General features: G+C 44.5%; 1 protein-coding gene across 2 annotated transcripts in view; it reads left to right on the top strand.

Moving 5' to 3' along the window:
* Positions 1-15,268, top strand: part of LOC109873152 (E3 ubiquitin-protein ligase Siah2-like) — a 49,166-nt gene that overhangs the window by 20,600 nt on the left and 13,298 nt on the right. Inside the window, exon 1 of one of the 2 annotated variants that reach the window (XM_020464719.2) lies at positions 8,919-10,660. The exons of the other annotated variant lie outside the window; for it this stretch is intronic. Coding sequence (XP_020320308.1) covers positions 10,475-10,660 — 186 coding nt within the window. The 5' untranslated portion in view covers positions 8,919-10,474. Of the gene's footprint in view, positions 1-8,918; positions 10,661-15,268 lie in introns of those variants that run through there. 2 annotated transcript variants of the gene reach the window in all.

Genomic DNA, 15,268 nt, shown 5'->3' with positions numbered 1-15,268 from the left:
GAGTTTTAATCTGTATTTTTCGTAGCTGTCTATTTACCACCACCGATGCTGGCACTAAGACCACACACTCAACGAGCTGTATAGGGCCATACGCAAAATAGAAAATGCACATCCAGAGGTGGCAGTTTTCGTGGCCGGGGATTATTAATTAAGGGAAACTGAAATTTGTTTGACCTAATTTCTACCAGCATGTCTCATGTGCAACTAGAGGTAACAAGACTCTAGATCATATTTACTCCACACACACAAACTCATACAAGGCTCTCCCTCGCCGTCCCTCCTCCTGATTTCTGCTTACAAGCAAAAACTCAAACAGGAAGTACCAGTGATGCGCTCATTATGGAAGTGGTCCGATGAAGTGCGAGCTAAGCTACAGGACTGGAATATGTTCTAGGATTCATTTGATAACATGGAGGAGTTTACCACATCAGTCACCGGCCTCATTAATAAGTGCATCAACGACGTCGTCCCCATAGGGACCATAAGTACATAGCCCAACCAAAACCCATGGATTACAGGCAACATTTGCACTGAGCTAAAGGCAAGAGCTACCACTTTCAAGGAATGGGACACTAACCTGGGCAAGTGTTGTCACGATACCAGATTTTTTAAACTTCGATACCGACATCAGGGTTTAGTATCACGATACGGGATATCGAATTGATACTCTATACCGAAACTATACCACGGCAAAAATAAAAGAAGGCATATTAGCTATAGTCACAGAACAACTACTGTTTTTTTATTTTTTTATTTACATTTAACAATATCTTTAACTTGTAAAACAAATAAAATAACAAATATATTACATTTATTGCAAATATTAAACACCATATTAAATACCAGAGCAGGCAATTATTTTTAAATTACATCTAAACTGTTTTAAAATGTAATTCGATACATATCAGGATTCATTTGCTCATCTGGGCAGAGCCATGAGTGAATTGTAGTATGCAGTCTAAAATCAATTGTATTTCTATGATGTGTAGACCATTGCTTTACTTTGGTTGTGTAATCCTATTATAATGCTCACATGAATGCCATGCTGATGTTCATGTCATTGGCTCTAAAAAAAATCCAAATTAATTAGTAGAATGTTACAATACAAATGTCATGTACATTTGTTTTTCATGTCATTTTTGGAAATGAACCTCCCTTGCACTGCTTTGTAACACATTTGGCTGAGTTGTTTCAGTGGGCTGGCCCTCATCTGCTCTAATCAAAGTATTCCCATAGTTTGCTTCTGCAAGCCAGTTTTGTCAACAAGCTGCGGGGATGGGGGTATGATTTTTTTTTCTTCTTCAGGAGAAGCCATGCTGTTGGCATTGCCTCTCTCCTCTCGCTTGCTTCTCAAAAGTGGCTCGCACTGTACAGTCTATGGCAAGTGCAAGTAGCCTGGCTAGCTACTGCCTCCTTGAGAATATTCAGATGAATGACTCGATCCTCTCAATCCATTTGACATGAGAAGCATTTGACGGAAGTGTCGAAAGTAACAAAAATTCTAGTACCGAACCGTGTTTAATGTTCTAGTATTTATACCGTGCAACACTAATCCGGAGGCTTTCAAGAAATCCCGCTACGACCTCCGATAAACCATCAAACAGGCAAAGCGTTAATATAGGACTAAGATTGAATCCTACTTTGCCGGCTCTGACACTCGTGAGATGTGGCAGAGCTTGCAAACTATCACGGATTACAAAGGGAAACCCAGCCACAAGCTGCCCAATGATGCGAGCAGGGCATAACATTTTATTTTTGATCCAGCCACTGGAGGAGATTTAAAAAACTAGCAGCTGCTCAGATTTTTTACCAGCCCAAATATATTTATTTCACTTAAATTATACTTAACAAAATAACAGATGTGCATTCTTTGTAATGTTTTTAAAACAAGTGTATTACTAGTAAGAAGTAATGTGGTATATTGTTAAATTACATTTAAAATGTGTATTTTTAGGCAAAATATCACAGATGAGACAAACATTTTCTCCTGCCCCTTTAAGGGTGGGAGGTGACTGAGATTGAGTCTGACTGACTAGTAAAAGCTTTGTCTTCTCTTATCTAGTAGTTGAAAAACAACCAAGCTTGTGAACAATGTAAATAGCCAAGAAACACAAGGACAAAGTCTCACTTCAGTATACATTTGTTTCAAGTGTATTAAACCAACTTTTATGCCTGTACACCGTGCTTCTAAAAATGAATCTTTCTCAGCTCTTCATGTGCGCACAGCCCCCAGTGTTGCAGCGCGAGGTGGCATAGGCTATATAGGATTCATAGTTATTTGACTTTGTGCGATTAATTTACATGCTATGAAACAAAATGGTGGAAATACTTTGAAAACAGCTACTGAAGCATTTATTTTACTATAAATGTGATCACACAGATCACACTTGACTATATTTGGGTGTCTATTATTACTTAGAATGCAAACAAAATTAGCCCAAGTAATAGTGAATTTCCTTGGAGGCTGCTAGATAAATATGCTGATGAGCGCAACTGGCTGTATTTCCTCTTGGTATGGCATCTGCTTGGCATCCGACTGCAAGGCGCTGCAAAGTGTTGTGTGTACGGCCCAGTACGTCAGTGGGGCCGAGCTCCCTGCAATCCAGGACCTCTATACCAGGCGGGGTCAGAGGAAGGCCCTAAAAATTGTCAGACTCGAGCCACCCAAGTCATAGACTGTTCTTTCTTCTACCACACAGCAAGTGGTACCGATGCATAAAATCTGGAACCAACAGGACCCTGAACAGCTTCTAGCCCCAAGCCATAAAACACCTAAATAGTTAGTCTGGGTAGATATTTGGTTATCTGTATTGACCCTCTTTGCACTCTTTTGACTCCCATACGCTGCTGCTACTGTTTATTATCCATCCTGTTGCCTAGTCACTTTACCCCTACCAATATGTACATAACTACCTCAATGACCTCGTACCCCTGCACATCGACTCGGTACTGGTACCCCGTGTATATAGCCAGGTTATTGTTACTCCTGTATTTCTTCCTCGTTATAGTTTTTTTCTATATTTCCCTCTCTGCATTGTTGGGAAGGGCCCGTAAGTAAGCATTTCACTTAGTTTTCACCTGTTGTTTACGAAGCTTGTGACAATGCAATTTGATTTGGTTAATGAATGAAGGGTAAGCGACTTCAATGACTAATTTCTCTAAACGGGGGAAAAAACATCCCCAGATTCACAGGCAATACATTACATAGGATGAAGAAGCCATACTCTAAGCCACAGCTCCATACTACTTTTCAGACATAGATAACTAATACTGGTTGTGGGGTGTGTTGACGGTTATATGAATCCTATAAATAAAAAGGGCCAATTTGGGTGCATTCAATGAGCTTCATTTCTCAAGGATCAAATTATATTTAAACAAAATTATGTTCTAGGACTGCTAGTCTTATCTGTTTCTAACTACAGAAACGATTTCAGCACAATCTTTTATTTTATTTTTTTTATTTTACCTTTATTTAACCAGGTAGGCAAGTTGAGAACAAGTTCTCATTTACAATTGCGACCTGGCCAAGATAAAGCAAAGCAGTTCGACAGATAAAACGACACAGAGTTACACATGGAGTAAAAACAAACATACAGTCAATAATGCAGTATAAACAAGTCTATATACAATGTGAGGTGAGAAGGGAGGTAAAGGCAAAAAAGGCCATGATGGCAAAGTAAATACAATATAGCAAGTAAAATACTGGAATGGTAGTTTTGCAATGGAAGAATGTGCAAAGTAGAAATAAAAAATAATGGGGTGCAAAGGAGCAAAATAAATAAATAAATTAAAATTAAATACAGTTGGGAAAGAGGTAGTTGTTTGGGCTAAATTATAGGTGGGCTATGTACAGGTGCAGTAATCTGTGAGCTGCTCTGACAGTTGGTGCTTAAAGCTAGTGAGGGAGATAAGTGTTTCCAGTTTCAGAGATTTTTGTAGTTCGTTCCAGTCATTGGCAGCAGAGAACTGGAAGGAGAGGCGGCCAAAGAAAGAATTGGTTTTGGGGGTGACTAGAGAGATATACCTGCTGGAGCGTGTGCTACAGGTGGGAGATGCTATGGTGACCAGCGAGCTGAGATAAGGGGGGACTTTACCTAGCAGGGTCTTGTAGATGACATGGAGCCAGTGGGTTTGGCGACGAGTATGAAGCGAGGGCCAGCCAACGAGAGCGTACAGGTCGCAATGGTGGGTAGTATATGGGGCTTTGGTGATAAAACGGATTGCACTGTGATAGACTGCATCCAATTTGTTGAGTAGGGTATTGGAGGCTATTTTGTAAATGACATCGCCAAAGTCGAGGATTGGTAGGATGGTCAGTTTTACAAGGGTATGTTTGGCAGCATGAGTGAAGGATGCTTTGTTGCGAAATAGGAAGCCAATTCTAGATTTAACTTTGGATTGGAGATGTTTGATATGGGTCTGGAAGGAGAGTTTACAGTCTAACCAGACACCTAAGTATTTGTAGTTGTCCACGTATTCTAAGTCAGAGCCGTCCAGAGTAGTGATGTTGGACAGGCGGGTAGGTGCAGGTAGCGATCGGTTGAAGAGCATGCATTTAGTTTTACTTGTATTTAAGAGCAATTGGAGGCCACGGAAGGAGAGTTGTATGGCATTGAAGCTTGCCTGGAGGGTTGTTAACACAGTGTCCAAAGAAGGGCCGGAAGTATACAGAATGGTGTCGTCTGCGTAGAGGTGGATCAGGGACTCACCAGCAGCAAGAGCGACCTCATTGATGTATACAGAGAAGAGAGTCGGTCCAAGAATTGAACCCTGTGGCACCCCCATAGAGACTGCCAGAGGTCCGGACAGCAGACCCTCCGATTTGACACACTGAACTCTATCAGAGAAGTAGTTGGTGAACCAGGCGAGGCAATCATTTGAGAAACCAAGGCTGTCGAGTCTGCCGATGAGGATATGGTGATTGACAGAGTCGAAAGCCTTGGCCAGATCAATGAATACGGCTGCACAGTAATGTTTCTTATCGATGGCGGTTAAGATATCGTTTAGGACCTTGAGCGTGGCTGAGGTGCACCCATGACCAGCTCTGAAACCGGATTGCATAGCAGAGAAGGTATGGTGAGATTCGAAATGGTCGGTAATCTGTTTGTTGACTTGGCTTTCGAAGACCTTAGAAAGGCACGGTAGGATAGATATAGGTCTGTAGCAGTTTGGGTCAAGAGTGTCCCCCCCTTTGAAGAGGGGGATGACCGCAGCTGCTTTCCAATCTTTGGGAATCTCAGACGACACGAAAGAGAGGTTGAACAGGCTAGTAATAGGGGTGGCAACAATTTCGGCAGATAATTTTAGGAAGAAAGGGTCCAGATTGTCTAGCCCGGCTGATTTGTAGGGGTCCAGATTTTGCAGCTCTTTCAGAACATCAGCTGAATGGATTTGGGAGAAGGAGAAATGGGGAAGGCTTGGGCGAGTTGCTGTTGGGGGTGCAGTGCTGTTGTCCGGGGTAGGAGTAGCCAGGTGGAAAGCATGGCCAGCCGTAGAAAAATGCTTATTGAAATTCTCAATTATGGTGGATTTATCAGTGGTGACAGTGTTTCCTATCTTCAGTGCAGTGGGCAGCTGGGAGGAGGTGTTCTTATTCTCCATGGACTTTACAGTGTCCCAGAACTTTTTTGAGTTAGTGTTGCAGGAAGCAAATTTCTGCTTGAAAAAGCTAGCCTTGGCTTTTCTAACTGCCTGTGTATAATGATTTCTAGCTTCCCTGAACAGCTGCATATCACGGGGGCTGTTCGATGCTAATGCAGAACGCCATAGGATGTTTTTGTGTTGGTTAAGGGCAGTCAGGTCTGGGGAGAACCAAGGGCTATATCTGTTCCTGGTTCTAAATTTCTTAAATGGGGCATGTTTATTTAAGATGGTTAGGAAGGCATTTTTAAAAAATATCCAGGCATCCTCTACTGACGGGATGAGATCAATATCCTTCCAGGATACCCCGGCCAGGTCGATTAGAAAGGCCTATACTACCCACCAAAAAAATCCTCTTGTATTTTTAGGTGGAATGACCCATGTGTGCGGTGTGCTTGTCTCAGTCATCACATCTCTCTCATCACACATGGTTCAGACTGTCTTTAATTGTATCCCACTAACCTTTCCTGATAGTAACTGTCTCTCACAGCTAAGGTCTCGGGACACATCAATAGCGTTTGCCTGCCGAGAGTACCTCTGAACAGAGTGCAGGCAGTAATTTTCTGGTGCGACGTGTGCTATAAATAGTCTGCCATGCCCACTACAGGGACACTGACAGCTAGCTGTGCAGTTTATCCACGGATGCCGTGTGGTTGTCTGTGTTTGCACATTTATCAATATGCATTTCGGTGTCTTCATGAGTGTGTGCTTACACACCCTATGCATTTGTTTGTGTGCCTACCCATACTGCTTGTTTGTACACTTGGGGGAGGTGCATTCTGAAGGTATTACAGTACCTCCCCTGTCTCTCTTTCTTCCTTTCTCTCTTTCTCCTCCCCGCTCTCTCTCTCTTCCCCTTTCTCCTCTGCCCTCTGGTGTATAGAGAGTCCTCCAGCAGTACCTGCTGCTGAATCTGTTGTCTTGTGTTTAGACTCTGTTATAGTCTTCAGACTCGCAGTCACACACGCATGTATGTATCTCCGGCTTCTCATCCCACATCCCATTGAGGGAGGTAATAGAGGCTGTCCTTGGACAGGGGGAGCACGTGGATACGATGCGGGGGATGAGGGGAGGAAAGGAAACCTGGAGAATAAAAGAGGAACATTTTAAGTCAATCTGCCAAGGCCAGCTGCTCTCCACTCAGCTACCTGCCAGAGCCAATGAAACCAGCTCCCAGCACCACTGTTTACACGACCAATCTCATTACACACACTCTGTCTGGTTGAAAGGGATGAAAAGGGGGGAGGGTCATTCCATGCCATTTCAGCAAGCCACGAAACCCATCATCTCAGATTGTTCTGAAATCATTTCTGTAGTTAGAAGCAGATAAGATTAGCATCCCTGCAACATTAATTTGTTGAACTATAATTTGACATCTGAGAAATTAAGCAAATGAATTGCACCCAAATTTGCCATTTTAATTTATAGGATTCATATAATATTCTATAAATATTGTACCGAACATTTGATTTGTAACAATGAGAAGACATAAGGAATTGTCAAACCTGAACCTGATAATATCAAGATGTAGGATGCGACATAAACGTAACAACTTCAATGACTAATTTCTCTGAACTGGGGAAAAACAACACCAAATTCACTGGGAATACATTACATACGATAAAGAAACAGTACTCCGAGCCGCATCTCCAAACTACTTGTCAGACATGGAGAACTGAAACTACACCGAACACACAAAACTATTTCAAAGATGTTACTGAGTTACAGTTCATATAAGGAAACCAGTCAATTGAAATGCATTCCGTAGGCCCTAATCTACAGATTTCACATGGGAATAGACATATACATCTGTTGGTCACAGATACCTTTAATAAAAAAGGATTGGTGTGGATCGGAAAAGCAGTCAGTATCTGGTGTGACCACCATTTGCCTCATGTAGTGCGACACATCTCCTTTCCATAGAGTTTATAAGGTTGTTGGTTGTGAACTGTTGTCCCGCTCCTCTTCAACGGCTGTGCAATGTTGCTGGACATTGGCGGGAACAAGAACACGCTGTCGTAGACGTTGATCTAGAGCATCGCAAACATGCTCAATGAGTGAAATGTCTGGTGAGTATGTAGGCCATGGAAGAACTGGGACATTTTCAGCATCCAGGATTTGTGTACAGATCCTTGCGACATGGGGCCATGCATTGTCATGCTGAAAGATGAGGTGATGGTGGTGGATGAATGGCACAACAATGGGCCTCAGGATCTCGTCATGGTATCTCTGCATTCAAATTGCCATTGCTAAAATGCAATTGTGTTCGTTGTCCGTAGCTTATGCATGCCCATACCATAAGCCCACCGCCAACATAACGTTGACATCAGCCAACCGCTCGCCCACACGGCCCCATACACGCCGTCTGCCATCTGCCAGGTACAGTTGAAACCGGGATTAATCCGTGAAGAGCACACTTCTCCAGCGTGCCAGTGGCCATCGAAGGTGATCATTTGTCCACTGAATTCGGTTATGTGGCCAAACTGCAGTCGGGTCAACACGCTGGTGAGGATGACGAGCACACAGATTAGCTACACTGAGACAGTTTCTGACAGTTTGTCCAGAAATTCTCCGATTGTGCAAACCCACAGTTTCATCAGCGCTCCTGGTGGCTGGTCTCAGACGATCCCGCAGGTAAAGAAGCCAGATGTGGAGGTCCTGGGCAGGCGTAGTTATACGTGGTCTGCAGTTGTGGGCCGGTTGGAAGTACTGCCAAATTCTCTAAAACGACATTGGAGGAGGCTTATGATAGAGATATTAACATCCAATTCTTTGGCAACAGCTCTGGTGGACATTCCTGCAGTCAGCATGCCAATTGCATGCTCCCACAAAACACGAGACATCTGTGGCATTGTGTGACAGAACTGCACATTTTAGAGTGACCTTTTATTGTCCCCAGCACAAGGTGCTCGTGTGTAATTATCATGCTGTTTAATCAGCTTCTTGATATGCACCTGTCCGGTGGATGGATTATCTTGGCAAAGGAGAAATGTGCACTAACAGAGGTGTAAACACATTTGTGCACAAAGTTTGAGAGAAATAAGTTTTTTTGTGCATATGGAACATTTCTGGGATCTTATATTTCAGCTCATGAAACATGGGGCACTACATGTTGTGGTTATATTTTTGTTAAGTGTATATACTCGTTGGGGTGTGATTGGCATTTCTTTGGATTCCTCTGCCTAAGTCATTGTTAGAAAAAAGTTTGGTCCAAATCGGATGTTTAGGTACTATATTTATTGAATATTATATTTATCCTAAACATTTAAATGGCCAATTTGGGTGCAATCAATTAGCTTAATAGCTTAGAGATCCAATTATATTTGAATAAAACAATGCTAATCTTATCTGTTGGTGAGTGTCGAAATCCTCTTGTGCTTTTTGAAGTGGAACGACCCAAGAGAGAGACATGAAGAAAGGGCCAGATGATGGTGAGTTTTGCCTGGAGTCCCAACAGTCTGTCCTTTAGGGGAAAGACAGATGCGGGAAAAAGAGGGAGAAAGAAAAACATGAGAGGAGGGGCTCGGGAGATTGCTGCTCTTGGCTGTGAAACACCTCCCCACTCACAGACAGGCTCCGTCTCTCCGCCCACTCCATTCTTGTGTGTGTGTGCTGCAGATGTTTTTGCGTGGCGGCTGCCCTGGCTTTTCTGTCACCGCGCAGAGCTGAGAGGAGGAGGAGGAGAGAGCAGCGCAGCAGAGAGAGAGAGCGAGAGTGCGTCCGTGTGCTTGTGTGTGCTATGCAGGGATTGCTCTGTCTGGCTGCTGGTGATTTGGTAGGAGCTTTTGGTGTGTTTATGTAGACATCCACCATTCTGCTGTTGGTTGTGTGTTTAGGTCAGTAAGCCATCGAGGAGGAGCTCTCATAAGGTAGATTGCATGCTGTTTCCATTTGACTGCTGCAGGAGACTGCCAGGAAAGGAGGGAGCGGGAACAAGTGAAAGAGAGAGCTGTTACCCTCAATGTGCATTGGTCTGTTTATCTTCTCTACTGCTTGCTAGTGTTTAGCTGTGTGGCTGATGCGGCATGTGTCTATGAGTCAGGCTGAAACCATACTGTAAGTGAGGTCACAGCGCTGTAGTGGAGGAGACAATGCTGGTAATGAATGTTCTCTCTGCGTAGGGGACGGACGGTGAGGTCAGCTGGGCTGCTGTGTTCTGAGCATCAGACTCTGAATTCCTCTACAGTGGAGGAGCTCCTGGTGGCTTTGTTTCGGTTGCCTGGCGGGACAGAAACAACGGTCTGATTCAGTGTGGTCTGTGTCAGCCAGAGGCACAATGCATGTGTGAGCTGAGCTTGGCAGGTGGCAGGATTAGTGCTAGATGTAGTGTGACTGTGGACTGGACACAGACCATTCATTCACACATACTCTCACATACAGGAGAGTTAGGGACTTATCACTCGTTCGATTTCAGTCATTACATGCAGCATTAGAGCAGTGAGTCTGTTAGGCAGGCAGGCAGCTCTCCTTACACCTCAGGCTGCCATTCCATTACAGCAGTGTGCTTTTCGGGACTGAGACTCCGATTTGCTTTTTGTAGCCAGCTGTGGAGCCCCTTGATTCTCATACCTGGCTTATGGTTGAGAGGAAAGGTATTCTATCCTTGGGGTGCAGAGGGATATAGCCCCTAAGCTATTTGAGAGAGTGAATTCAGCAGGACTTTGGAAGACAGGCATTGAGATTGAGATTGGATCCGCTTGTAAAGCAAGAGCACGGCCATTGATAGGTATTGTGAGGGGTATAGTAAAGACTCAGTGGTGTGTGAAATTGGTTGAGGGATAGTGTGTGTTGGACAGAGTGTCAGACTGTGTGTGTGTCCATTCTCTCACGCATAATGCTGTGCCCAGCGTCCTGCCTGCCTCTCCTAAGGGACCTGGCTCAGTGGCGCTGCCTGCTAGGGTGGCACCGCCAACACGGGGTCAGTGCAGGGGTCACTGCAGGGGCTGGGCCGGGGTCAGAGGTTGGGGTTGGGGGAATGAATCGGCCCGTCTGCCTCACCAAACCGCAACATGGGAGCAAGGTGAGTACCTTAATTTTACTCAGCAATCTTTCAGACAGTTTAAACCTTGTCTTTTACACCACCAATAAATCAGTGATGAACCTAGTCTCTGTCTGTCCCCTCAGGGTTCTGCATTCTTTTGTGAAGTTTTGTGTGATTCTTGTCATAGGGGGCCTCGTATGGAGTGATTTGAGTTTGTATTAACTTTTTAGTATTTGTTTTATTTGTAACGCACAAATGTAATAATTTTATTGAGTGAATACTGCATTTAGTTTTAAAATCGAATATTGAAGTTAGATGTATTCTGTTTCAAAATGGTATTTATTGCATTCATTGTCTATCAAGTTTACAAACAATCATTTCAAGTTCATCAACGTTTCATATATTCAACTTCTCAGATGCAGTTTATAAATTCGGTTCTCTAAATTCAGATTCAAAACCACAGACAACATCCTGGTACTTTCTTAGCCAGGGAATGTAGAGGAGAACCAATATAATGAAATACTTACTGTGCTAAACAGAAGCTTCTTGTGAAATGTTGCATTTATTTTCTAGCATTTGAACCATTTTGGCTATAAACTATGATGATCCCATTCCTGAAAGCTAAGAGTCTCTGAAATATCTGTTCCCTCTATGATGATCGCATGCCGCATTGGAAGGGAGTAACACAAAATAAAAACAATTTGGCCCACATAAGAATACTGTTGAATATTCCTGACAGTTTAGCCCTTCTAAGGATAGCCTTTCCTCTGCCAATGTAATCCTGCTCTTGTGACCGAACCTGGGTTCAAACTGGGTCTCCTGCCTGTCACAAGACTGTGTTAGCCCACTTAGCCCATAGCTTCCGGAACTAATCCCTAACACAATTCTACAGCAAGGTAAGAGCTTGGTTTATCAAACCACTTCAGTTACATTTTACCCCCTTTGACCTCATACTCAGATATCACGGCACCAATATAACTGACTGGGTTCGAAATCAGGCTTACTGCACAACAACAGCACTTTATTTTACAAACAGAAGCAGAATGATCTTTAGACCCCATTTAATGAGAGGGCAACAGAGGTGGTTTGGGGATCCATGCATGTGATGAACAACCTTGCCTGAGACCTAAAAACGTGTTAGTTTGACTGATTGGGTTCTAACCCAGGTCTCCTGTGCTTCAGACAATTCAAGTTTTCAGGTCTCCAACAAGTTACTTATCACAAAAGCATGGTCACAAAAGCATGGTCACCAAAGCTGCTGCTACATGGTCACCAAAGCTGCTGCTACATGGTCACCAAAGCTGCTGCTACATGGTCACCAAAGCTGCTGCTACATGGTCACCAAAGCTGCTGCTACATGGTCACCAAAGCTGCTGCTACATGGTCACCAAAGCTGCTGCTACATGGTCACCAAAGCTGCTGCTACATGGTCACCAAAGCTGCTGCTACATAGTCACCAAAGCTGCTGCTACATGGTCACCAAAGCTGCTGCTACATGGTCACGTGTGTTTTCGAGGCAGAAGTCCTGCGGTTGAGTCTCAATATGCGATGAATCAGGGGAAAGCAGTACTTGCTAAGCAGACGGTGTGATGTCCTTTACAATGGTACCCCTGGACTCAGATGTACAGTTGTGCTGGTTCAAACCACAGGGTTTTCTGTAGAGCGAGTTTAGGTGGTGAATGTAGCATATGGGAATCTGTGAAACTCATTAATCAGCCTGAAGTGTTGTCCCTTGCACAATAGTAAAAGGCCTTTTTCAATAGCACGGTGGGTTATAACTATGGTTGGGTGGTATCTAGATTTTCATATCGTCATACTGTCCCCTTATACCGGGCTATACGGTATTACCAGCTTAGTACACAAGGGGGCGCCCAAAAACACAAAGAAAAGTCTAGAATTCTATTGCCCAGAATGCTGACAAAAAGTGAGCACAAGTAATGTCGAATTTCAGTGGAGGCTGCTAGCTAAATATGATAACGAGCGCAAACGAAAATAAAGAAATTGCTGAGACAGGCAATCCAGCTCATAAAGTTACACATATATAGTTAGGAGCTACCGAATGTCATTTTTGGTGAGTTTAGACATTTACAAGCAAACGTGAATGAAAGACCTTGAGAGACCTGTATCTGTGTGAAGTCTGGAGTTGCTAGGCTAGGGCCTGCCTGCTCTGCTCGGAGAAGAGGGGAGAGGGGAGAGGTGAAAAAACACAAGGAAATCAAATCAAATCAAATTGATTTCAAATCAAATGTATTTATATATATAGCCCTTCGTACATCAGCTGATATCTCAAAGTGCTGTACAGAAACCCAGCCTAAAACCCCAAACAGCAAGCAATGCAGGTGTAGAAGCACGGTGGCTAGGAAAAACTCCCTAGAAAGGCCAAAACCTAGGAAGAAACCTAGAGAGGAACCAGGCTATGTGGGGTGGCCAGTCCTCTTCTGGCTGTGCCGGGTAGAGATTATAACAGAACATGGCCAAGATGTTCAAATGTTCATAAATGATCAGCATGTTCGAATAATAAGAAGGCAGAACAGTTGAAACTGGAGCAGCAGCACGGCCAGGTGGACTGGGGACAGCAAGGAGTCATCATGTCAGGTAATCCTGGGGCATGGTCCTAGGGCTCAGGTCCTCCGAGAGAGAGAAGGAGAGAATTAGAGAATGCACACTTAGATTCACATAGGACACCGAATAGGACAGGAGAAGTACTCCAGATATAACAAACTGACCCTAGCACCCTGACACATAAACTACTGCAGCATAAATACTGGAGGCTGAGACAGGAGGGGTCAGGAGACACTGTGGACCCACCCGAGGACACCCCCGGACAGGGCCAAACAGGAAGGATATAACCCTACCCACTTTGCCAAAGCACAGCCCCCACACCACTAGAGGGATATCTTCAACCACCAACTTACCATCCTGAGACAGGGCCGAGTATAGCCCGCAAAGATCTCCGCCATGGCACAACCCAAGGGGGGGCGCCAACCCAGACAGGATGACCACATCAGTGAATCAACCCACTCAGGTGACGCACCCCTTCCAGGGACGGCATGAGAGGGCCCCAGTAAGCCAGTGACTCAGCCCCTGTAATAGGGTTAGAGGCAGAGAATCCCAGTGGAAAGAGGGGAACCGGCCAGGCAGAGACAGCAAGGGCGGTTCGTTTCTCCAGAGCCTTTCCGTTCACCTTCCCACTCCTGGGCCAGACTACACTCAATCATATGACCCACTGAAGAGATGAGTCTTCAGTAAAGACTTAAAGGTTGAGACCGAGTTTGCGTCTCTGACATGGGTAGGCAGACCGTTCCATAAAAATGGAGCTCTATAGGAGAAAGCCCTGCCTCCAGCTGTTTGCTTAGAAATTCTAGGGACAATTAGGAGGCCTGCGTCTTGTGACCGCAGCGTACGTGTAGGTATGTACGGCAGGACCAAATCAGAGAGATAGGTAGGAGCAAGCCCATGTAATGCTTTGTAGGTTAGCAGTAAAACCTTGAAATCAGCCCTTGCTTTGACAGGAAACCAGTGTAGAGAGGCTAGCACTGGAGTAATATGATCACATTTTTATTTATCAAGATGGTGGCAGCTGTACAGATAACGAATCCAAAGGGCTTTGACTTCTGAAACACGGCAGAAAGCTAACACAAATGATGCCCCATTTGAGTCTCGGTATGAGCTGAATCACATGCACATTGGACCCACTCGGTATGAGCGGAATCACATGCACATTGGACCCACTCGGTATGAGCGGAATCACATGCACATTGGACCCACTCCAATTTGCCTACCAACAGATCTGCCATTTCCATCGCTATTCACACGGCCTTAACACCTCTGGACAAGAGAAATACCTATGTGAGTATGCTGTTCATTGGCTACAGGTTAGTATTCAACACTATTGTTCCCTCCAAGCTCGACACCAAGCTCAGAGCCTGGACACTATCCTATGCAACTGGGTCCTGGACTTCCTGATGGGCAGGCCACAGGCTGTGAGGACTGGCAACAACACCACCTCCGCACAGACTCGAGCGGGTGGTGAAGACTGCCCAGTACATTACTGGGACCTTTAAAATAATTATTTTAACCTTTATTTAACTAGTTAAGTTCAGAACAAATTCTTATTTTCAATGATGGCCTAGGAACAGTGGGTTAACTGCCTGTTCAGGGGCAGAACGATAGATTTGTACCTTGTCAGCTCGGGAGTTTGAACTTGCAACCTTCCGGTTACTAGTCCAACGCTCTAACCACTAGGCTACCCTGGGACCTTGCTCCCACCCATCCAGGACATTACTCAAAAATGTGCCTGATGAAGGCCCGCAGCATCATGAAGGACAACACACACCCCAGCCACAAGCTGTTCACTCCCTTACCATCGGAGCATGTGGTCTGATACCAACAAACTCAAAGACAGTTTCTGTCTACAAGCCGTCAGACTGCTGAACACTTGAACTGGACTGACAACCTGCACTGAGTCTCCACACCTTAGCACACATCTACTCACGCACACCCACACAGATATACACTGGGTATACAAAACATTAAGAACTGCTCTTTCCATGACATAGACTTACCAGATGAAAGCTATGAACCCTTATTGATGTCACTTATTGAAGTGGATTTAACCAGTGTAGATGAAGGGGAGGAGGCAGGTGA

Source organism: Oncorhynchus kisutch, linkage group LG28 (genome assembly GCF_002021735.2).
Source record: "Oncorhynchus kisutch isolate 150728-3 linkage group LG28, Okis_V2, whole genome shotgun sequence".
NCBI lineage: Eukaryota > Metazoa > Chordata > Actinopteri > Salmoniformes > Salmonidae > Oncorhynchus > Oncorhynchus kisutch.
Note: the sequence above shows the minus strand (reverse complement) of the source record. Positions and strands in the feature narration are given on the sequence as shown.